The sequence below is a fragment of the Zootoca vivipara genome, chromosome 1 (assembly GCF_965207765.1).
Source record: "Zootoca vivipara chromosome 1, rZooViv2.hap1.1, whole genome shotgun sequence".
Lineage (NCBI taxonomy): Eukaryota > Metazoa > Chordata > Lepidosauria > Squamata > Lacertidae > Zootoca > Zootoca vivipara.
The window spans coordinates 58,931,308-58,955,708 of record NC_142582.1 but is presented as its reverse complement, the minus strand read 5'-3'; the positions used below and the strand labels follow the sequence as shown (position 1 = coordinate 58,955,708).

Genomic DNA, 24,401 nt, shown 5'->3' with positions numbered 1-24,401 from the left:
CTAAACCCTAAATACTGTAGGAATACTCGTATTTAAAGGGGTAGACTACGCGGCAACATTTTGTCGCAGGTCCCGCTTGTTTCAGGGGACGGGGAACCGGCCTAACAAGTTGCAAGAATCCGCAATGACCTACAAATCGCAATAGCAAAACTAGTCCTTAAGGATCGCGGCAGCGTGCATTTGTTAGGAAGCAACAGATCACAATGGACGCAGTTTCTCCGGGACGTCCCCAGCAAGCCCAATACGTCGCTTTGCTTGCCGCCTCCATGCTGGCCGAGGTGGGGAAGCCCGGGGAAGCGGGAACTTGCGCAAGAGGGCGGGAGGGATCGGCCTCTTTCAGGGGGAGGAGGGCCTGGGAGAATTGGGCTATTGCTTCGGCGGCAATGTGCAAACAGCGGGGGACTGGAACTGCGCCTCAAGCCGTTAGGAGGTCGACCAGCAGACCCGAAGGCTGCGATCCGGAGCGCGCTTACTTGGATTAGCAGTTGCCGCTGAAACCAGCAGCCTTTACGAACTTTCCAGTAAGCACGGCGAGGATCGGAGTAACCAGAAGCACCGTCAAGAGGCAAAATATTATTGTCCGGCCCATGTAAGAACATTTTCTTGTGTGGAAAGCGGAGCAAAGGGCGGGCGGAAACAGGCCGGGTCTGGTGGCACTTTTGATTGAAACTTTTGTTTGGAAGCTCTTTTGCTTCTGCTGGGCTAGAGACCTCGGGCGATGTACGTCACTGCTTAATCCGGGCAACTTCTCTGCTGGTTACCTGAAAACTTCATGCAAAGCTTTTCTCTTCCTGCTCCGGGCACTAAGAAGCTGATCCGAAGTGCGGATACTCAGAAGCAAGCGCCGCTGCGTTCAATGGGGCTCACTTCCTGGTGAGTTATATGTAGCGTTGCAGCAAAGGCTGCAACCGTACATTGCTTTCTTTGGCAGGACTTTGCTCTGGAGTCTGTATTTTCAGTGCCGAGCTGTTTCTTGGGAAACGTGTACTAATGACTAAAACCACCTTAGAGCCTTATTTACCTTGACTGAAAAATCACAGCTAACCGTCCACCCTACGCCCCACCCCGGAATTAGGGGGAAAACTTGACCTGAACTTCCTCTCTCCCGTTTTATGAGCTAAGCACTTAAGGACCAGGGACAAGACAGTGTTGTTTGGCTTCATCCTTTGGCCTGACACTCGCCACGGTTAATTTTGCACCCTCTTGGATAATAACTGCAGACTAACGTAATTGTTGATGAATTATTTCCACGACTTCCTCCCTCCTATTTATTTCTGTAATGAAATAAACATTATCTCTGTCCCTGTCATGTGCTTTAGAGATGGGGGAACATGTCGCTTTCCTGCTGTTGCTGCACTACAACTCCCATAATCCTTGACCCCGGGCTGATGGAAGTTGGAGTCTAGTAACTACTAGAGGGCCACAGGTTCTCCATGTCTCCTTTAGTTCTGGAGAACAGTGTTTAAAGCAGGTAGGTAGCCATGTTGGTCTGTCGTAGTCGAAACAAAATAAAAAAAATCCTTCCAGTAGCAGCTTAGAGAACAACTAAGTTTGTTATTGGTATGAGCTTTTGTGTGCATGCACACTTCTTCAGAAGTGTGCATGCACACAAAAGCTCATACCAATAACAAACTTAGTTGGTCTCTAAGGCAGCGTTTCTCAACCGCTGTTCCGCGGCACACTAGTGTGCCGTGAGACGCTGGCTGGTGTGCCGCGACGTGTGGCGACGAGAAGGGCGATTTGCATTGTCACGTGCCTGGCGGCTGCCAATACACGCGATTACCCGCCGGAAAGGAAGCTGGCCGGGTCACGACGCGGGGCGAGCGCAGCTCTCAACAGCCACCACCACGGGAGGGTGGTTTTAGACAAACTTAAAGAAGCTGGCTGGATGAGCTCAACCTGAAACTTGCTGAGCAAAGGATTGTGCTGGCAGAGAAATCAGCGGCTTGTGAAGCCTTATTACAGGAGATTGCAACCAACACAGCAATTGGCAAGTGTTTCTTACAGTCATAATTATATAGTCAATATAGGGCGGCACAGAGTTAAATTTTTTAAACTTTTTTAATGGTGGTGTGCCTCGTGATTTTTTTCATGGAACAAGTGTGCCTTGGCCCAAAAAAGGTTGAGAAACACTGCTCTAAGGTGCTACTGCAAAGTGTTTAAAGCAGTGAGAGCCTGCATAGTGCTCTCTGGATGGTTTGGACTGCAACTCCCATTATCCCCATTGTTGACTCTGCTAATTGGGGCAGATGGGAGTTGTAGTCTGCAATGTCTGGTGGGCACCACATTGGCTGCCCCTGCTTTAAGGCATGTTGGGAAACAGAATAGATTGGAATAGTTGCATTAACACAGCTGCAAGAAATTGATTTCTAGAGGTGCCAGTATCTGTCCTTGAAAGATGCCCTGCATATTGTAAGAGAAAGTTTCAACAGGTTCCACTTCTCTCATTGCAGTGCAGCTACCGTGTTTCCCCCTTTTTAAGACACCGTCTTATTCTTTTTTTTACTCAAAAAAACACATGGTGTCTTATTTTCAGGGGATGTCTTGTACCTTAAGGCTCACTCCGCAGAGGCGCCTTGATTCTCAGGACGCTGCTTTTAATTAAGCTGCCTTTGATCTTCCCCGGTGGTCCCGGGGGCCCTTTGCCAAATCGGCTACGCCCGCGGCACCCGGGAGAGGGCAGCAGTTCGCGGCGAGCCTTCGCCAGCGTCCTCTTGCTCCCTCTTCCCACCGCGCAGAGCAGCCGTGGGCGCGGAGATGCTGCAGCGCCCGGAGAGGCTCGCCAGGGAGGCGGGCCGTTTCCTCGCGCCTCGTGGGCCGTCTCCGTGCGCTCAGCGCCGCCGCCTGCGGCCCAGACCCAGCCGCTTGGGGAGCCTCCTTTGCAGCCAGTCCCCGACGTGGAAAGAGGCAGCTCCCGCCGGGGGTGTCTCTCCTGCCCCTCTCCCGGACCTACACAAAGGAAGGAGGCGGAGAGTTGCGCAACGCCGCCGAGAGCGACCGAGGCGCTTGGCTGCTTCCATTCCCGCCGAGAGGCCGCTCGGGAGCGCCATGAGCGAGCCGCCTCGCCGTCCTCCAAGGTTTCCTTAAGCCGGAAGAATATGGGAATGCCGTCGCCGTCGTGGGATCGCAGCAGGCGCACTGATCTTATGTGGGAAGCTGGAGGATGACCGAGCGCTAGTAAGGAAAGCCGCGCTTCTTTCGCTTTGCCTGTTCGCGTCCGAGGGACTTCCTCGTGGCCCCTTGAATCCCGGCCCCATTTACCTGGGGGTGGGGGTGGCGTGGCTACAAGACCCACAGAATTCGACCTAGTTGGGATGGCGCTGCAAAGTTGCAGTCCTCGACGCACTTGCTCCATTGCACACGCTGGGGATTATTTGCGCGGAAGCCCGTGCGGGCTTGCGCTGCGCGGGATTTAGGCTGGTTGCAATCCTTTTGTGGGCGTCGACCCCCATTGCACTCCGCGTGCTATTATTGTGGCGTCCGCTTCTATGCACTAGAGGCCACTTCAGCGCACGTAGGCTTGTACAAGGTTTTAAGATATGGCTTATTTTCAGGGTATGGCTTTTATTTCCTAAACGCTTAAAATCCTGCTATGGCTTATATAATGACTACGTCTTAAAATAGGGGAAACACGGTATATGTTAATTTATCACTTCAATATTGCTAAATCAGGGAAATCTCTCTAAGGAAATGATTAGAAACAAACAAACAAACAAACAAATATGGGGAGGCAGTCACTGAGAGGGGACAGCCAGATGGGCGGGGTATAAATAAATTATTATTATTATTATTAATGCCCCTTTTGCCAAAGATTGGCTTTTTGCTTTTTAAAGGTTGTAATGCTGCCTAATGAAAGAATAATAAGGATAAGTTGCACTTGAAGAAGAAAATAAGGGGGTCACGTGAAAAAAGCATTAGAGCTGTGGTGCTGTGCCGACTTGGGAGCAAGTCCCATGGAACTCTGTGGGACTTGCTTCCGAGTAAATGGGGTCATGAAGAGTCAGACATGACTAAACGACTAAACAACAACAAATGTGCATAGGACTGTACTGTGTCCATCATGTGTTCATCCTGGCATTTCTGAGTTAACTCCTCATCCACAGTTCCTAGGGAAACTGCCCAGATGTCAAGGATGAAAGTGCTCTAGCTTCCTGTAGATGGGTGGCATGTCATGTTGTTGTGAATGAAACTGCACTTGTTTTTTTTTAAAAAAATATCACATTTGCACCGCTGGTTATCTTTATCAGTTCCCCGTGTGTAAAATGCCATGGAGATACCTGGTATTGCCTGTGTGTTGGGGATGGGGATTTGGTACTCAAATATCTTTACTTTTTCTATCCCACTTTTCTTGCTATATTGGTTGCAAATATTTGATTTTTTAAAAATTAAGATGCATTTTTATGGTTGTAAAGAGCAGGCAGAGAACTCTAATGGAACATGAAAGATATAGAAACTTCAAAATGTAATACGTTTCCCCACGTTGTCTTTCAAACGTCCATTCTTCCTTCCTAGTTTTATCAGCTTTGGGGCCCGTTATATGCCCTAATATGCCACTTAAACAGCCCAGCTGGGGGATGTGTTGTGCTGCCCTCTTTTATGCTCAGTGCCTCAAGTACAGTTTCTGCTATTTCCTTCATCTGGACTCCATTTCTTCACAGGGGCTGCCTCTCTCCTCCATCTTCCATTTCAATCCCTTGCGGTGGCACCGGTGCTCGTTTGGCTGGCAAGTCAAAACATGCGCAGCCCCTGGCAATGTGACACCAGAAGATGGCTGGGCTGCGGGAGCTTGGGGACCCTCTGGGGGAGGGTGCTTTGGAGGCCGAGGCACCTGCTAGTTCCTGCTTGGCTGGCAATAGGCTCAACTTAGACGTCTACCCAGAGGGCTGTCGCCTGTTCCTCAAGCTGTATGAGAAGAGAAGGGAAGAAGTGGAGCAGGTGGAATTCTTGAGACTGAGCTGTAATGAGGAACTTATCACTTCCACACTGAGCACCATTCCGGTCCTGAAGGGCTTAAAATCCCTTGTACTCAAAGGTAAACTGCATGCTTCTTTTCTCTTTCTGTCTTTTGACCGACTAATTTATATTTCTCCCCTCTGTTTAGATTAGCTTTTAGGTTTCCATCCCCAACCAAGCCCATGAAAATGGCCTTAGGCCACTGTTCTCACAAAGGGGCAAAATGGCCTGACTCTGCTGCAATCCTATGCATTTCCCCACCTCAGAAGTAAGTCCCACTGTGTTCAGTGGGGTTTACTTACTGCCAGGAAAGTGCACGGTACAGTCCAAAACTTCAAACCTATGCACGCTTACCCAGGAATTGAGCATGGTGAGATTTACTTCTTAGGAAACCTGCAACAGGTGGGTCTGCACCCTCTCTTGGGAATGAGCCTGTTGTGTTAACTCATATGTAAACCCACTATTTTCAATAGGGCTTTCTCTTGTTGGAATGGACATGGGGCTTTCGAAGCCTTCGTGATCCTCAGCTGAACAAAAGTCAGGTTTGCCTACTGTATTCCTTCTGACGTTTGGCTTGGAACAGACCTTGTTTCAACAGTGAATGAAACATGACTGCTTTCTGATCTTTAGTTGTAGAATGGGGCTTGCAGAAGTGAAAAATGATGGTGACAGTTCCATATCTGTTAAAATGCAGAAAATGCCAAATTGGAACAGTAGCTTCCCTTCTTATGATGATTATATTAGAGATTATTTAATCTTGTGTGTGTCTATGTAGCACATAAAAAAACTTTTGCAGAGGTATTTACTCTGATTTTTATATGTATAGTTTAAGCTGAGGGGGTCCTTTTCTTCTTCCTGTGCTTCTCTCTTCATCACCCACTTTTTATTCTCATGCCACCTTCTCATAAACCGAAAGCTTTTTCATCTTGCCCGTGTTGGAAATGAAATGGGCAGGCGACAGAATTCTTCCATGTAGTGGGATTTTTAAAATACCCGTCAAAAGCACAGAAAGCAGGGGGTTCAATGTTGTGCTGTTTGCCTTTGCCTTCCTCTCCCTAAGGGTCCCCACCCCTTGGCCAACTGTAACATGTGCACTACATTTGGCCTGAAGTCCTAACCATATTTATTCCAAAGGAAGTTCCTTTGGAATCTGTGGGGCTTACTTCGGGGTATGCATACATAGGCTTGCATAGTTATTTCAGAACAATATGAAAAAGATGAGGCTGCAAATTGATAACCATGTTGAAATCGACAAGGCATGCTATATTGACTAACACGTTTATGACAACACAAGCTTTTGTGGACTGGAGTCCACTCCATCAGTTAACCTTTAAGGCACCACAAATCCCCCCCCCCCTTTTTGCTTGTGGTAGACTATCTTGGCTACTCTTTGCCTTTTGAAATTGGTGTGACACTCCCTTTAGGAATACAGTCATACCTTGGGTTGCGAACATGATCTGTGTGGGAAGTGCGTTCGCAACCTGCAGCGCCACGTCTGCACACGCCATTTTGTGTTTCTGCGCATGATGCCATTTTGTGGTTTTGCGCATGCGCGAGCACTGAAACCCAGAAGTAATCCATTCCGGTACTTTCGGATTCGGCACGGAGCGCAACCCGAAAACACATAACCCGCAGTGTTCGCAATCCAAGGTATGCCTGTAGGTGTGTGTGCCTAACTCTTGAACTGTTTTAATCCTCTTTTTTGTTTCAGTTATCTACAGCAAAAACAGCAACTGTAGCTTTCAGTAATGCAGCTAAATTAATAACAGTTTCAGCTAGCCAACCTATTAAAAACCTAGGTTTCTTTACTACAGGTATCTATAATAACCAGTTTATACTGAATATAAGCAACTGTAGCTGTGTGTGTCTCATGCGCAGCTGCAAGCTTCCAATCTTGTTGCTTTATTATCGTTATTATTATATTGGACTGAAAGCTAAGGAGCCAAAAAAGGTGCCACTTTGTGAATGTAGCATGTTAATCACTCATGCTGTAGCCCTGAAAGCAAAAATTCCAGACCCACTTCCACTGACAGGTATTGGGTTCCTGTAGTCCCTTCATGCCCCAAATCCTCCAAGCTTCTTGTATCTCTGTTCAGTCTTCCATATTGTTCCACTGGATATCCATGTGCTTGGTAAAGGAGATCCTTGCAACGAGACTTTTCTTCCTGCATTTTCCTGGCCTGCAGGTGGACACACCAGAGATGAAATTGGCACTCCCCAGAGAGGGTTGGTGGCATCATTGCCGCAAGAGCTGGGGGAGCTAAGCCTCCTAGCTCACCTGGATCTGGGCTTCAACAGCTTCAGTGCTCTGCCTCCCTGCATCACCAAGCTGGGCAGCCTCAGGAGCCTCCTAGTGAGTCACAACAGCCTGCAGGGGCTGCCCGAGGACTTTGGCCAGCTCAGCAACCTCACTTTCTTCTCCGCCATGAAGAACCAGCTCCAAGGTCTGCCACAGAGCATAGGGGAGCTGGCAGCACTACAAACACTGGACCTCTCTGAAAATGCACTGGAATCGCTTCCTGAAGAAATTGGAAACCTGCATAGTTGCACAGAGCTGGATCTCTCAGGGAATCTATTAACAGTAATCCCTAACTCTCTTGGTAAGTTGTTCCCAAAAGCAAGAGAAAGGGAGTAAATATTTTAAGATGCAATTTGAGACTAAACAAATTACGGGATTAAAGCTACGACACGTCTAGGGTTTTTCTGTGCTATTGCTAGGAAGTAAGTCCCATTTAACTCAGCGTGGTTTACTTTCACAGGATGAGCTTAAATTAGGTCATTTTTTATGAACGGGAATACAAAAAATGCAAATATTTAATGAAACATATGTAGATCTCTTCTCAGCAGGTGTTCTCAAAGTGGTTTATGATACAACTTTTTAGGAAACCCAATAGTTACAATCTAAAATATTTAAAGTTGTTAAGATTTGCATTGGGAAAACCCAGCCACATTGGTGGGGAATGAATAAATGAATGAATAAATAAATTCAGCCTGAAGCAAGGCACAGTCTTTACAGCAACACTGTCATGCTACTGATAGAGTCCTGACTAAATAGAAAAAACTTTTCTGGCCCTCTTTAAAAAAGCCACTGTTTCAGATTTGGTGAGTCTGCAGCTGGAGGGATCCACTACTGCTAATGGTGGCACCCACAAAATCAGGATGTAAGTATATTATAGCACAAAGGGAAGGAACCCCTTTTTTAGCTTGAGGGCCATATTCCCTAACGGGCCACATTCTGGGGGCCGCATGACAGTGGTGAACAAGGCTAGAGGCAATGTGGGTAGAGCAGTTGATTTGACTGTACAGCAGGCTATGTTCTAGCCTTGCAAAAATTAAAGGGATTTTACATGCACCTCCATACACACACATCTTCACTATTGAGGTGAGCTACAATGCCAAGGGCATACTAGGACTAAGCCTTGCTCCTCCTGACCTTTGTTAATTAGATTATTTATTACATTGTGTTCCTCGAATACCAGGCACGTTCCTTTTGGCTAGTACAAGAACCTTTCTACAGTACAGTATAGTAAACGTTTATGGTTGAGTATGCTGTATAAATATATTGCTGTGCATGTATGCATGCTTGAGGGCTGGTTTTTATTGTGGTGGAAGTAAGCAAGCCCCCAGGTTCTTTTCTTTTTTTGTTATAAGGGATTTACAAATTGTGAATGGGGGAGAGTTGCTTGCATAGAAGTATTTACTAAGCATAGGCTGATCTCTCTCTCTCTCTTTCCCACTCCTGCTCTGACTTGCAGGCAATTTGCAATCTCTGCGGCAGCTACATCTTCACAGCAATCTTCTGGTGACAGTTCCTGCATCCTTGGCTGGCCTTCCCAACTTGTCCAGGCTTGATCTGCAAAACAATAGGCTGCGCAGCATCCCTCCAGAGATCCAGAGCCTCCCCTTTGTGCATCTCCGTGGTAATCCTCTAGGAGAGCCAGAGGTGCCGCTGCAACCAGGTTAATTGCTTTTCTTCTGTCTAATTTGTCTGTTCAACAGCTGCTCAAACTGGCGACAGTCAGAAGCTGGCGTGTGATCTGCTGTGTGGCTGGTGCAGAAGGCAGCTCTGTGGTTGTTGTTTTTTGTGAGATGTGTGTAGACACAGCTGAAATTGCAGCCCTTACAATATGAAGGACTGGTTGAAAGACCACCTGGTTGGTTTTCACAGGCAGCTGAGCCCCCTTCAGCCGTTCCTCTCCATCCCATCAAAATGGCCTGGACAGAAAAAATCTGGGCTGTGCCCTTAAGCTCCGCCCCTGCTGCTGTTTCCTCTGCTGGCCCTTTCCCCACCATCCAGGGAGCCTGCCCTTTGAGTATAGGCTCCCCATGTGACCCAGATCCAGGTCCGTTTTTCAGCCGGAACTCACTGGAGCTCAGTTCCGGCACCTCTCAGGTGGGAGCCATTGCCATTCTAAGAGAACAAGGGAGGCGTTCATGGTGAGTTCCAGCACCTCTTTTTCTAGAAAAACAGCACTGCCCAGAACTACATGTGAACAGGGAGTAAATCATGTGGGGAGCGCATTTGCCTACGGCAGGCTTCCTTCTTTAGACCTTCCCATCCAATGCATGGGGTTTTTTTTTTGAGGGGGGGCAGCAAGCTTGGGCCTGCTCCTCCCCTCACATTACAAGAGGGCACAACATCCGAAGCAGACTCAGATTCAGCTCAAAATGAGGCACTGCTGAAAGCAAAGCATTAGGGCTGAGGCTAAGAGAAGACTGGGTATTTCTCCCAGGCATAATAAAGCCAGGTTTGTGGTGGGTGACTTTGAAGCAAACGGGTTGATTTGCTGGGTGACTTGACTTACAGTCGCTGATAAATGAAAATCGCCATTACCCTTAGACAGGCATTGCTTGTGAATGTCACTTTCTCATAGGGAAGGGGTCACGTCACCAATCTGGTGCCCACAAAGACTTTCATGGGTACTTCTGGGCAGATGTCCCAGTCTCTGTGCTTTCATGTTGAAAAAGGAAAGTCAGTCTCTAGCCCTCTTAGAAACAAAGTTGTGAGGCAAAATGTGCAGGTGCCTTCCAAGCAACATCTGTGACACGCGACTGAATCTGGTGTGGCCACTTTGTATATGTTCCTGGTTCTGAGGGGTGCTCCCTATTGCTATAGACAGCAACCACATCTCTCTCTCTGTGTGTAAGCAAAATCTATATAGCACGACAACGTCTGTAATCATGACCACCAGAACATAGCTGACTTCCCATGGTTAGCATAAAGTTGCCAGGGGCGGCTGCCTCTCTAATTTTGTGTTGTCCATTGCAGTCAATGCAGTTATTTTGTGACTCTCTCAACATTTGAAATGTGTCCACCAATCCATAAATGTTTGTGACCCTGTCATAGGTTTTTTAAAAAAAATTCTGGTAGGAGTTCATGTCATAGAAATCATGGTTAATATTCACGTGGTGAAATATCTGGGGCTGGCCCTGTGGGAACAAGGCATCATAATCAACAACAACAACAACAATTTTATTATTTATACCCCGCCCATCTGGCTGGGTTTCCCCAGCCACTCTGGGCAGCTTCTAGCACATAATAAAACGTCAAACATTAAAATGTTTGACTAAGCCAGGCATCCCCAAACTTCGGCCCTCCAGATGTTTTGGACTACAATTCCCATCATCCCTGACCACTGGTCCTGTTAGCTAGGGATCATGGGAGTTGTAGGCCAAAACATCTAGAGGGCCACAGTTTGGGGGTGCCTGGACTAAGCCATTTGTCTTCAACAGGTAGAGCAGGACTCACTGCTGGTTTGCAAGCTGATCAAAGGGGAGTCACAACAGCAGCCCACCATATGAACTTATGATAAAGAAAGAAATGGGGCCCAAGTGCATTTTTTTGGTTTGAAAAAGTTGAAGACTACTGTACTCATTCCTACAGTAGCACTTAACACGTTCTGTTTATACTCACGAAAACTTTGTTTTTTGACTTGTTGCAGACTCAAGCTCAAGGCCAGAAAAATTACAAAGACTATTCCTTGAAGCTGGTGAGGATAGGTATTTCACATACTTTTTTTGGCTGGTGTCTTTCTGTACTACAGTATCATCATGTCAGAGTATCTTCCTAATTCACTTTTGGCATAATATTCTCCTTGCTTCCCATGGCTCCTGGGAGGGATATACATCTAATACTAATCATAATTAATTGTACTGTGATGCCTTGCTCAGTTGTTGATGCAGGGGTAGTTTCTGTGGGTTAATCATCCCCGTTTTTTTACAAATGAGCCAAGCTGGATTTCTAAAAAGAAACTGGTTGCAAGTTAACTATCAGTGGCAAACTCATTGAAGGGAGCTGGGCAGGCACTACCAAGTAGCATCTCCAAGCAGCGCTCAGGGACATGGGTCCTGGGTCCCTGTTTCTTCTGGGACTCTTGAGTGTGGAACAGGGGCCACTGTCTTTGCTGTTGTTGGTCATTCTGCAGTCGGAGTGCCATCACTGTTTTAATCTTTGGGGTGTTAAGATCGCTACTAGTCCAGTAGTAGCAATCATCACCAGATAAGCCTAGAGGGGGCTCATACATCCAGGAGCCAATGGCGCCCTCATTCCTGGAGCCTGCAAGTGCATACCAGCCCTGAAAGAGGAAAAAAGCAAGGAAAACATCTGAGAATAGCAAGGATAGGCTTGCTATAAGAAAACAGTTTCTTATTTTACTTTGTCACTCTTATATCCCACCCATCAACCCTGCGGAAACACAGAGTGGCTAACAAGATGCTCTATCAAGAAATAATTGCATCAAGTAGCAGTGTTGGGAAAAGGTTTTCACCTTGTGCCTAGCTGAGGCCAATGTGGGGAGACAATCAAATGCCATTTGGGAGGGAGTGTCATAATTAGCTGCAAGGGGGCACCACCAAGAATGCCCTGTCTTCTATCGTTGCCCACCCAGCAGAAGCTAAAGTTGCAATAACAAACAACTAATCCCTAGCAAATCTTCATAGATGGGTAAGGCTGAGGCAGTACTGGAGTACTTGAAGTGCTCTCCTGGGTACTTGGATCCCAAGTTGTTTAGGGCTTGTATTGGGTCTGGAATGTCACAAATCACAAGTGTAAGGGTTCTGAGGACCGGAATAATGCAATTCCACCCTTGCCCCCCACCCTCCGGCAATAACAGCCAGGTATTTGCAAGTTCCAAACTCTGCACTCAGACATGGCTAGGAAAGCCATATCTGATAGTCATTCATTTATCCTCCAAATATTCTAAAAATGGAACCCAGATGCTGTTGAAGGTGATAATACTATCTGTTCCTTTGGAGCAAGTCTCCAAAACTCTGTTACCACCATCAGGGTCCCAGGGAGAGCAGGGAAGGCCATGGGATTGGAGTGATCTGGATGCAGCTAAGCGAAACACAGTTCAGTCAAGTCTTAGAACTGTATCTAGAATTCTGACAGTCTATAGATATTTATAACTCAGAACTTTGGAGTAAAGAGGACTGTAACATTGTGGAAATACCAGTGCTTCTCTTTGTATCTCCTAAGCTTTACTGTGACTCCTGAAGGCTGCAGAGTTTTCCTAGCTTGTGGTGTCCAGTTTTGCTTCCCCTTGGGTGCCACCACCACTTCGGTAAATATCCACTTCCAAAAGCACTCCCCTGACCCCCAGTGGGTGAAGTTGAAGGACCACGACATCCTGCTGAGTGAAGTCCTGGAGCTGCAGCCTCATGGGATTCATTTCCAGAAGGTAAGAAGAGCTCGTGAAATCATAAAGGAGTTTAGGCTAGAACTGCGCTAATTCCCCCAAATCTTTCAACTTGGACACTGGCATGGGGGGGAAGAAGAAGAAGAATATTGGCCTGCCAAAAAAGTGGCCCCCGAGAACCCTGTGTGCTAAATGTGATAATGGCTGGTTTGCTTGCAAATCACCATTTGTGGCATTTAGGCTGCCGCTAATGAGGTTCGGCTTAATCAAATGCGAGTTCCATCAGGAAAAATGCCCCAGGACAACCATTCTGCTTGTGAGATATTTAGAATGTGGGAATAAGATAAACAGAGTTCTAATTTGGATAGGACATCTCCTTTTTTAGAAAACAACTGCTGAAAAGGTATTTAATAATATAACCCCTCCTTTTTGCAATCTGTTTTAAGAATAGTAAAACATTTAAGCACATTATAAAACCCACACAGATTTGCATGCAAATATTATGAAACAATCAGGATATTAAAAAAATGAATAAATCATGATTACCCATTACATGTTATTCATTTACTTATATTTATACTTTGACAGCTGAGGGTGGCAGATAATAGGCATTAAAAATGAATTGCACTCAATAAATGTCATCAAAGTTCCTATCTCCCTTGCCCCTGAAACCCAGCAATGGTGTTCTTGCATATTGTATGCATTGCACCTTCTGTGCATTGCAATCACTGTTGCATGCAGCATCCCCAGTTAAAGGACCAGTGCAGGTCTGAAGTTTGGCTGGAAGTGTATAGGAGTTCTTTTTCGGTTCACCATGTAATAAAATGGATCTCTTACTGTGAGCTATGTGGGAACTGCTGCGTTTCCCCCAGTCTTGACGCTGTAATATGCAACCTTCCATGCTGTTGCCCTCTCCACTTCCTCTTTATGAGGTACAGCAGAAATGAGACACTCGTAACAACCTTCGCTTGCTCTCCACGTCCTCCCCAATGGCTGCCTGCTCCTGAGGTCCTTCTCTTGCTCCCTGGACCTATGGAGAGGTTTCCTTCTCGGTGGTTAACTCATGGAAACCATCTTGTTCTGTCTTGTGTTCTTCAAGGAGGTGCTGATCTGGCTGCCATATGCCTCCACGCAGTACCTGCACGACCGTGAGATTGTAATTCGAACCTTCAGTGGGCAAAATTGGAGCGACTTGAGAACCAGAGTGGAATGGAAAGAAAAGCCAAAGGTAGGCTGCAAAGCACAATGTGTTGTAAAACATGCCAGTTGCCTCACTTCTCTGCGAGTTCTTTTTTTTTTTTTTAACATAATTTTTATTGGTTTTTACAAATTACAAAAGATGGTACATACATAAACACCTTTTCCACCTTCTTCCCACCCCCCTCCATGGGTCCTCTGCGAGTTCTTCCTTGCATCAGGTGAGCGCCATATTGAATACCTACTGGAAGCTTGGAGGGAGGGTTGAGCTGTAATCTGCAGCTGCTTTCTCTTCAGTTTTGCCATGTGTTTCCCCTAGAAATTGTAATACACAACACCCAATTCATTAACTCATTAAGGTCATGCACCTAGGTATGCTCAGTAAGTCTTATACTTGCTTTTATTTGCAACTGAGATGGGTGGCCTTTCACAAAGAGCCAGCATAGGGTTGTGGTTAAACAGGGGAGACCCAGGTTCAAATCCTCACTCGTTGGTGAAGCTCAGTAGGAGACTTTGGGCCAGTCACTGTCTTCTAAACCTGACCTACATGACAAGATGGTTGTGAGGATCAATTGGATAAGGCAAAAATCATGTGTGTGACTTTGAGCTCTGTGGAGGTAAGGTTGGTTATATGTGTACTAGTGCTGTTAGTAATTGCATTCTCATTGGTTGGCCTGTCTGTTCTGTGTACTGCCAAAGAGAGAGAAAGGTTTTAAGGGAAAGTTCAGTAAGTTAGTAGGTCTGTCAAACACAAATTGGACAAATTCAGATGTGATGAGTATGAATGAGCAACATGCTCGAGCTAGTTATTTCTGTGAGTCAGCTAGCTGTTTCATCATCTGAACCAGCATGCCCAGCTTGCAGAGGAGACATCCTAGTTTTCTTAAAAGCAGAGTTTCCCAGTTTGAATGCCACAGGGAACTCTGGTATAAGAAAGCAGGAAGTCTCTTCTGAAGCTGGGTGTGTGAGATGAGAATGAAGGGGCACACTCAAGCTTGTTACTCATTATTTACAACCCAACAGGCTATGGCCTGTTATTGGGAGTGGCCCTGTTACATTTGAGCCAGGCCAGTTTGTGGATATTTATAAGGCTGCTGGTATAAGACCTGCACTCCATTTTCAGTACCTGGTTCCCTGTGTTTAAAGTATTGTCGCATGTTACAAAGGTGGCTTTCTCTCCTTCCACACCCTCTGACAGAAGCATGTGGCCTGCTGCAGCGTCCCTCACTTCTCCTGGTTCTTGGTTGTCTCTCGACTTGTGGAGAATGAATGCAGAGTCCCTCAAGAGGGAGCCTTGCTTTTTTCAACTGTTGATCCCAACATCAAAGTGACCTTTCCCCCTGGCGTGACCGAGGAGACGAGGACAGTGAAGCTCCAGGTAAGTCTCTGCCCAGGAAGCCTAAAGAGTCCAGAAATGTATTCAAAGATTGGAGTGGTTTGTTGTTTTTTTAAGTCCTATTTCAGTCAGGTTGCACACTTTAGGTCATGATTGCATTAATGTTACCCTGGTATTATAAAGTCAAAAAGGATTTTGTAAGCTCCTATTTGACTTGCACAGTCAGTGCTCAAATGATTCCTTTTAGGAATAAAACTATTGACACCTGTGGCTGAAATCCAAAAGAGCTTTCCCAATATTGCTTCTGAGTGCAGCCTCTTCCACGGTGTCAGATCCCTCTTTGGTGGGAACCTTCTCTTTCAGGACCATTTTTTCAAGACATTGATAGCTGCTGTGGGAAGGGGAGATCTGCAAAGTCCGTTGCTTGTGTAGGAAAACCCCACACTACCTGATGGAGCCTATTTCTCCCCCTCTTTTTTAAATGTTCAGGTGCTGCCCGTGTCTTCAGAGGACCTACAGGAGATCACGAATGATCCTGAGACTGTTGCTAGCCCCCTCCTCTGCCTCTCCCAGAATTCCAGCATCGACTTCCTTCAGCCTGTAAAAATCCAGCTCCCTCTGCCCCCAGGAGTCACAGGTAGGTTTGATCTAGAAATTCCCCCAGCAGAAGGGTTTTGACAGAACTGTTAATGCTTCCTTAGAATTACCACACCTGAATTTCACAGGCTGGTTAAATTTGCAGAACGTCTGTACAATTAAATGCGCTTTCAAGCTGGACAGTTAATCTTCTCTTGAGGAAAGAGGGTTGTGCAAGTATAGTTCATTATAGCGCACTGAACTGCAAGGTGCTCTTGTTTATTCTGGGTCAGGCCGCTCCAGTCATTTCACAATTTCACATGTTCCATTGACAATGGGAGCAAAACCTCATCCATCCTGATTACGAATGAATATAGTTTGCCCTTGAGGTCTGTAGATAACAGCATATTTTCTTTGGTCCACAGGTCTGACCTTGGATCGCTCCAGGGTGCATCTGCTGCACAGTGACTGGAATGCTCAGAACTGGAATGACATCACCAGTCAGGTGGTGCTGGAGTTCACCCACCTCTATGCTTTGTTTGAAGTCACACACTTCTCCTGGTGAGTTGACCCAAGAAGAGTAAGGCCCCTCTCTTTCTCTGAGGCACACTTCATACATCTTCCTGGGCCAGCAAGAAGAGAAGGTTCTATCCCTTCCTGCCCTCCACACACATTAAATATAATGTCAGAACTGGTAGCTCCACGAAGAAGAGACCATATTCATCCAGTTGTTTCCTCTTTCCTCAGAACAAGGGTTGGGGGTGGGCAGTCAACAGTAAGATAACTGTTTAGTATCCTTTGTTAAATGGTCCTCGGTTCCTGCTTCTCCAGCAGGCAAGAAGGATCATATGGGGCTTATACGAGCCAGGCTGCAGATCTGATTCTGGTTCTTACTGATTTCCTGCCATGTATGCTTGAACGTAGTCCAACTCGGGCTATTTGTGTCTGTCCATCTAGCAAAGAATACACACACAGGGGAATGCAATCTTTTAGGTACCAGGTGCACTGGACAAAATTTATAGTATTATAACGGCTTGTTCATGTTGCTGATTCACTCAGACATGGAAACTGTGAGTTGATCACATGAAGGCTGCCTTGTATCTGCAGGGAAGCAGTTGTGCTGATGCCTCATGCTTCACAGTAAATGCAAATGCACCATGGCACTTGATCAGTCTGCTTTTAGATGCATTGCTGCGGAATAGTAGATACAGGGATTGAATTCAGAGTTTTGCTCAGGGTGAAGAAATCGCATATGCATTTCATCATGAACAGGCACATTCAACTCATCACGCTAAGTATTGTCTCTGAGTTGTACCTTGTGGAATGATCATGTTTTATTTTGTATGTGATTTCAATAATGAGATTCACAGCTTCTTCCTTTTCCTCAACACATCATTTCCTTGCTTTTGGCAGGTATTTAAATAGGTGAATCAGATTGCCCCTACTGGGTCTGTTTTCTGTATCATCTGTGCAGTTTTCCTTTGACATAGAAGTGCACTTGTGCACCTCCATATGTTTCTTCTCGCATAGAGAAAAGGAACTTTGCACTCATGCTGCCCCCATTTGCAAATATATGTGCTCACAAGCGAAAAAAGCAAACAAATCAAAATGATTTTGCAAATCCCCACTCTTTCCCCCAGGTACTGGTTGTGGTGCACCACCAAGACCTATATCGGTGGCTTTGCCAAATACGTCTATAAAAGGTTGCGCATGTACCAGGTGAACTTCATAGCTCTGCAGAGGAAGAAGGACCCTGAACAAGTCTTGCTGCAGTGTGTCCCAAAGCACAAGGTAAATTGTTCACTGTCCCGGTTTCATGTGTGTACATGCGCATACAGTAGTGCCCACATCCGCTTGTGATCTGCAAGCAGGAAATGCAGCCAGGAACATATCTATGCTTACAGCAACTTGGGACCCACCAAACTAAACACAGCCCTCTGGTCACCAGAGGATCAGTAAGCCACCTGCTGTTGCTCTCTTTTTGGATTACAAAGAGAGAGAGAGAGAGGAGGGCACAAGTTGTGCAGGGCTGGAGCAGCAGCTGTGATCACTAGCATGAGCTATATAATGTATGATATCCAGAAAGATCTTTCTGGGTTTGAAGCAGGGGGTGGGTGGGGGGAACCAGCTGGTTGTGAGTAGAGCCTGCTCCTATGAATACTTGAGATCAGCTTTGTGCGTTATTTTAGTAGAAGTAAGAGCAGCAAGCGTGGTGGGAGCAGGAAACATTGGCTAGTGCAATCTATGGTTTGCTGCAACAGGGTGAATGGGCCCAGCTTAGGTGTTCAGCTTGCTATGAGTCCTCATAATGGGGGTAACAGAAGCAAAGAAAGCAGCAAGAATGGCTGGGGTCGTGCAGCAGAAGCTACACTGTCACTGCTGCTTACAAGGGACGGGTGTGGCAGGGTGGCAGTGAGTTCAGGGTTTTATGGGTGCACTAGTGCGCCCAGTCTGGTACCCCTGCTGGTGTGCCCATGCAGCCCAGACCTTGCTACTGGCCTGGCAAGTGGCAGCAACCCTGGGGTCAGGAGGGTGGTTCCGCAGCACCGCAGCAGCTGTTCTTGCGTTTACGAAGCTTATGCCTTGGAAACCTTAATCTCCCATTGATACTGCACAAAGGGTAATGAAATGAATTAGCCCAAGATCTGATCTCTCTCCCCCCCCCCCAATCTCTTCCTGGATGTCTTGTAGGTTGATCCTGTTTTGAAAAGGCTCCACGACAGATACCGAGGCCCTGAGCCATCGGACATGGTAGAGATGGTTGAAGGGGAGCAGTTCTTTGCAGCCTTTGAACGAGGCATCAGCATTGATGCAGGTAAAGTGCAGTAGAGCCTGCCTGTGTAAGTACCCCTGAAGAACAAAGGGACTTGGCCCTTGCCCGGCAACCTCAAATCTGTTGACCCAAAGGGGTCTTCTGAAAGGAGGGAGGCTTTTTCAGGGCTCAGAAGTGATTGTGCAGCCACAAGCTTAAGTCAGACTTGCTAATAAACCTACAACTGTTACTAGCTTGCACTTTAAAAAAACAAACAAAAAAAACAAGCCTTCTAAAAGACTAATAGCAGTACCTTTTGATTTTTGTGCTGGCCACTAAATAGGGGAAGCCCCCTCCTCCTTGGCTAGTATTGAGATGCTAACGTAAGATATGACACCATGTTTTCCTGGCCTTTGCCTGTCAGAAGGGGTCTGCAGCAAGGGCTGTGGTGTCTGCTCAGCAGGAGGGGTGATATTCTCCTGCATTGGGCCATAGTGGATGGTAGGAAATCCCCCCAAACCAGTCAGTGAAGACAGATCATCTATCAGTGAGTATGTCCATGCAAAACCATTGATTTTCTCATTTTCGCCGGCCAATTAATGATGCAGAATAAGTGGGGGGGGACATCTGGATTATCCCAGATCCTCATCTTGCCCCACACCCCGATGGGCCAACTTTGACAGAGGGGCAGGGCCCTATTTGTCTTGCTGCCCCTAGATTTTTAGCCTTTTACAGCACTGTGGCTTAATGCAAACTGATGCTTTGCCTGAATTGCTTCCAACTTAACTCAGACCGCCCAGACTGCACTGATGGAAGGATTTCATTCAACTTTTTCTCTCACTTGAAAAACATGAAGGAAGTCTACATCACCTCTGAAGTGGACAGGAAAAGCAAATCTGTGAAAGGGCAGGTACATCAGTTTCTCCTTCTTGGCCCCAGCAAAGTTTTCTATGATATATTCATTTATAATACGCATCTTAATAAATGGACACATCTCTCATTAACAAATGTATTCCTTTTCCTCATTGTCCTCATCCCTAATCATGTGCCAGTTCATAAACAGGGTTGCTTATCTTCTCAGAGACCATGGCCACGATCCAAAACATGAGTGTGCTTAAATCCTGCTGAAACATATCAGAGTTAATTGCTCCAGTCCCACATAATTCTCTGGATTGCACTCATATGTTTGTGAAAGGTGCAGAATCCAGTCCCTAGCCCAGAATGTCAATTTTTTTAAAATGCAAAATGTTATAGAGAGAGATTTCAAAACATGCAAGCCCTGTTTGCAAAAGGCTTCGGTGACTGATGGGTGTCCAGGTAGGGTCTCCTGCCTAGGCTTGCCAAAACGCCTTCCCTTTTCCAAGCATCAAAACTGTTATAAAACCTCAAATATTGGTGCCAAAATAAACCATGCAAATTTAGCTAGCTATATTTTCCAAGAAAGCTCTCTTAAGCAAGCTGAGAGATCATAAATTTTCATACGTGTTGTGTAACTTGTTCCAAATAAGATCATAGGCATAAATTATATTTAGTTTCATCATTTTGTGCCTGGATAGAACATAATCTTCTCTGGCATACAAATTCAATGGTTTTGGTGGGGCAGAGGAGAGCAAGTGGGGAAGATGCCAACTCTGGCTTACTGACTTCGAAGAACATAGCATAAATCCTCTGTAATCAGTGGAGGATGCACTTTATTGCCCTTAACATCTGTGCTAGCAGGAACAAGGGGAAATGGTGGAAGGACCCTGAGGGAGAGGCAGGGAAGTGAAGATCTCCCAAGGTGAGAGACTGGGAGAAGAGAGGAGAGCTCCCAGGTGTTGTTTTCTGTGGCTGCTGGGATTTAAGAGTTACTTTGGGTAGAGGGAAGTTTCTGTACTTGTGCACCGTTTTGGTATTTTAGATATTCTGCTGTTGATTTTCTCCTCCCTTATTTTTGTTACGCTGTGGCTGTTATTGGATGTGGGTCTATGGTCTACCATGTTTAGGGAAGCTTTTAATGTTTAATAGATTGTTGTATTTTAATACTTCTGTTGGAAGCCGCCCAGAAGTGGCTGGGGAAACCCAGCCATATGGGTGGGGTATAAAGAATAAAGAACAAATTATTATTATTATTATTATTATTATTATTATTATTATTATTATTATGTTTCCTATTACAGTATTGTAATTGCATTTTTGTAACTTTTTTCAAAAAAATCTTTTAAGGTTTCCTTTTACCGAGGTGCTGTTCCAGAGGACATTCCTGAAGAGGTGACCAAAAGGAGGAAAGGCCCTGATTCCCATTGGCTAGCCACCTTGCCAATCAAGCTACCCGTAAGTTATTTATTTATTTATATTTTTAAAACTCCTATATCGCTTTATATTTTTAATAAAAATCTCAAAGCGATTTACAGAGTACTAAATCAATAAAACATTAGCCAGGTGATGTTCCTCTGGCCTCATGAGGAGCCTCTTCAGTAGGGCTGGTGAGTCTGGGCCCTGCCCCCTAGGCCAGGTAGAAAGGGCCTTGCAGAGAGCGGCCTTCACGCCTCACAGCTGGGCGATGTTTCTCCGGCTTCACGAGGAGCCTCTTTAGTACCCTAAGATCCCTGGTTCAGTCCCCAACATCTCCACATAGGGCTGAAAATGTCTTTTGTCTGAAACCCTGGAGAGCCACTGCAAGTCAGTGTAGACGGCACTAAACTAGATGGATCAATGGTCTGACTCAATATATAGTAGCTTTCTGTGTTCCTCAGTGGAGAGAGATAATTGTGGCAGGTTTGACTGCTGTGTGTGTTTTTTTCTTGACCCATGAATAATAGACATATGTTTCTTTTTTCTTCTGTTCTGCCAGAAATTGAAATCCCAGGGGAAGGAGCAGCCTACAACCCCAAATGGCTTCTCTCTTCCCCCTCTGAATTTGGGGAATGCTGAAACTGGCTACTTGACCCAGGCCAACCTACTTGCCATTGCTGGGCGTGTTGGAGCTGATTGGCCAACGATTGGCTTAAACCTGGGTTTGTCTTACCAGGAGGTAGAGCAGATACGATACAATTACAGGTGAGTGAGGCTGAATCTAGCCCTAAGGCGGCAAAAACACTGCCAAAACGGCCAAATAACGATGGAGCAGGCTCAGTAGTTGCAGAATATTGAGCATCAGTTGAGAAAGAAAAACGAAACACTGATTATTTTGACCAGAAGACAGTGGAATAATCCCCTTGAGCTCCTTACCACATAATATAACAGGAATGGGAAACTCCTGGAGTATTCAGTACAGCCAGTGGTCAGAGATTAAGGAAGTTGTTGTGTAGCAACATCTGAAGAACTTTGCTAGCATATAGCAATGGTCTAGAGGAGAAGGTGTGGCACCCTAAACAAGAGCACTCCAACACTTGGTAGCCGGTCTTAGATGCTTCTCATTTTTTTTCTTGCAGAAGTTGTTTTGTCTCCCTCTCTCCAAACCTCAGAGAAAGACTGGAAAACAAAAGCTGGGATTAGCAAAATATTGGGGCAGCTGGCAATAGTTGGGTGGAGGCCAAGACTGAAAGAAATGAGGGGCTGGAACTTTTGATGAGTGCAAAATCCAAAACCAGAATCCTTCTGTTCTTTAGACATTTATAGAAAATTGTCTGTGAGCTTCCATGTCCCCTCCTCTCTCCCTGCCCCATAAGGACTGAGGCTTGTTTTTAAAACACATGTGGTTTATCAGGTGGTAAATTAGGCATAAGAACCTGCAGCTTTGATCATGCCAACCTTTCTTTTTCCGTGTCCCCTGTTCTATGAAGGCAGTTGGTAGGCTTCTGGAGAAGTGGTTGGGTTGCTGCTTAATCTGAAATTTATTTTTCCAGTGGTTGCTAATGGAACATGTCTTAGGATTTTATTGTTTCATGCTTTGTGCATTTCAAACTGTTGTAAGCTTGCCTGGAGCAAATGAAAAGGCGCATTGCAAATATTTCAATGAGACTCGCCAGTGATGGTTGTGTGCTGCGCCATCTATATTTTCCAGAGACGACCTCGGTGCTCAGGTTCTGCATATGCTCTTCTCCTGGGCTCAGCAAAATGAAAAGCACCCCGACTGTGTCGACAAGCTGATCAGCGCCATGAAGGAGAGCGGCCGCCAAGACATAGCAGATGAGATCACAGCCATCATTGAGCTGGGAAGGCAAAAGTACAGGGAGTCCATCAGGAGAGTGGGTCTAGACCAGGAGAGCAGCACCGAAGACTCTGCCATTGCCATGGTGTAGCTGCCAGCAAGACCCCTCCATTGCCTTGCTGTGGCTTGCATTGGGCAGGCAGGAACCAGGCAAAGGACTGGCAGCGGATCCGTGAAGGAGCTGAGGCTGAGGAGTGTTGACAACATGCCTCTAGCCCCAAGTACTAACGCTTGGTCTCTTGTCAAGCCCCCAGATGTTCTCACCCAGGGCTGCTAGAATGAGAATGACCTGCCGAACATTAATGACGCAGAGACATGCTGAGCCCTAAATGTTGCCAGATTGGTGACTTATTTATTTTATGTCCATCACTACTACTATAAGGTGGGGGGGGGGACCATCTGTGATCTGTTATTAAATTCAAGGTGGTTTCTGTGGGTGTCCCCATGCCCTCAGGCAACCTCCTTGGTTCTTGGCAAGGCCTCCTGCCCTTCCTAAATTGCATTCCAATTCTTCCATGGGGCTCAGATATCTGGAAAACAGACGCTACCTCCCTCTTAGTACTCCCCCACCCCAAATGCTTGTGGGCCCCACAATGGGGTGCTTGGCCAACTTTTTTGTCTGGTCAGTAATTTGGTGTGTGTTGCCTGCTTTTTTGGTTTTTTTTGGGGGGGGTTGGGTGTTGCCTACTTTGTCTCCATATTTATTTTGTTGTTTGGGGGTGGCAATTGGTATTTTGCCTCATGTTTTGAGGGGGAGGTTTCCTGAGCATTGGCAGTTTTTCTTCTGTGGAATGGGTATTTTGTGGAACCCGCAGAAGAAATTGCACGTAGTTTTAAGAAGCTTGTTCTCTCAGCACTAGCGCTTCCGCTTGCCTGATGGAATCTCCTCTCTCCTTCCCTATGTGCTGTTCTGGGGATTCTCCTTACCCAATTGGGAGGGGGCATGGGGGAAGGGGAGGAAAGCCTCATTGTGCTAACAGAAGCCCTTGTGTGGGCTTGTGGTAGCAGGACCAATTAGTTAAATCTGGCCTCATGACATTTTCTTAAGACTTCCAAATTCACCCCTTGGCCCCAAAAGCTCGGAGGGCCTTGTTCAAAGAAGATTCTCTTGTATTCCCCCAACATGCATGGCTTTAGATTTTATTTTAATAACTGAAGGATCATGGGATTTGGGAGTGGGAAGCAGGACGGGTGACACATGCCTGCTATCTGCTATCAGACTTTACATCTGGTTCACTTGGAGAAGGACTCTGGGCCTACTACTTACACCCCCAGATGGGGGAACTGTAGCTTGCTATGCCTTGTTATTAACTGCCAGTTTATTCTGGTCTCAGCTGCTATGTCTCAACCTAGCCTACCTCACAGGATTGTTGTGAGGATGAAATGCAAAAGCATTGAGCTGCTTGGAGGAAAAAGGCAGGACACAAATGAAATAAAAACAAAATTCAAACCTACACGTTGTCATTGGTCGTATGGGATGCATGGCAGGAACATCTCGCCTGACTTTCAGCAACCCTCGCCTCTCAGTACCTATGCCCTTTGGACCTAAAGGGACATGCTGCTGCTATGCTCGGTGTCAGGCTGGTACAGACAGACTCTCCAGCAGATCATAAGTTGGGCTGTTGCTGTTGCTACTTCAGATACTTGGGACCCAAGGCATACATTTAACTGGGCCCCAGTAGCATATAGGCAGCCAACATAGTACAGTGGCACCTTGGTTCTCAAACGCCTTGGTTCTCAAACGCCTTGGTACTAAACAACTTGGAACCCAAACACTGCAAACCCGGAAGTAAGTGTTCCAGTTTGCCAACTTTTTTC

The 24,401-nt window shown here is 46.2% G+C and overlaps 1 protein-coding gene across 2 annotated transcripts; it reads left to right on the top strand.

Moving 5' to 3' along the window:
- The first annotated feature begins 338 nt into the window (after window positions 1–338).
- On the top strand, window positions 339–24,037 carry PIDD1 (p53-induced death domain protein 1). Of its 2 annotated transcripts, XM_035122041.3 has the most exons (16): window positions 339–873; window positions 4,659–5,032; window positions 7,140–7,553; window positions 8,709–8,912; window positions 10,896–10,953; window positions 12,431–12,632; window positions 13,690–13,818; window positions 14,986–15,165; window positions 15,613–15,760; window positions 16,125–16,260; window positions 17,340–17,490; window positions 18,391–18,514; window positions 19,243–19,361; window positions 20,657–20,764; window positions 21,285–21,490; window positions 22,437–24,037. In XM_035122041.3, the coding sequence occupies exons 2-16, from the start codon at window positions 4,768–4,770 to the stop codon at window positions 22,672–22,674; spliced, it is 2,682 nt and encodes an 893-aa protein (XP_034977932.2). In that variant the 5' UTR covers window positions 339–873; window positions 4,659–4,767; the 3' UTR covers window positions 22,675–24,037. The 2 variants fall into 2 exon arrangements, with proteins under 2 accessions (XP_034977932.2, XP_034977951.2); XM_035122060.3 differs by lacking the exon at window positions 7,140–7,553 and having other exon boundaries at window positions 364–873.
- Window positions 24,038–24,401: the final 364 nt, after the last annotated feature.

What these genes read in the sequence shown, in the direction of transcription:
- PIDD1 (XM_035122041.3), top strand. Translation starts at nt 4,768, where the DNA reads ATGGCTGGGCTGCGGGAGCTTGGGGACCCTCTGGGGGAGGGTGCTTTG. An exon ending in AGAGGTGCCGCTGCAACCAG is followed by an intron (nt 8,913 to 10,895) that starts GTTAATTGCTTT and finishes GACTTGTTGCAG; the next exon opens with ACTCAAGCTCAAGGCCAGAA. An exon ending in ATGGGATTCATTTCCAGAAG is followed by an intron (nt 12,633 to 13,689) that starts GTAAGAAGAGCT and finishes GTGTTCTTCAAG; the next exon opens with GAGGTGCTGATCTGGCTGCC.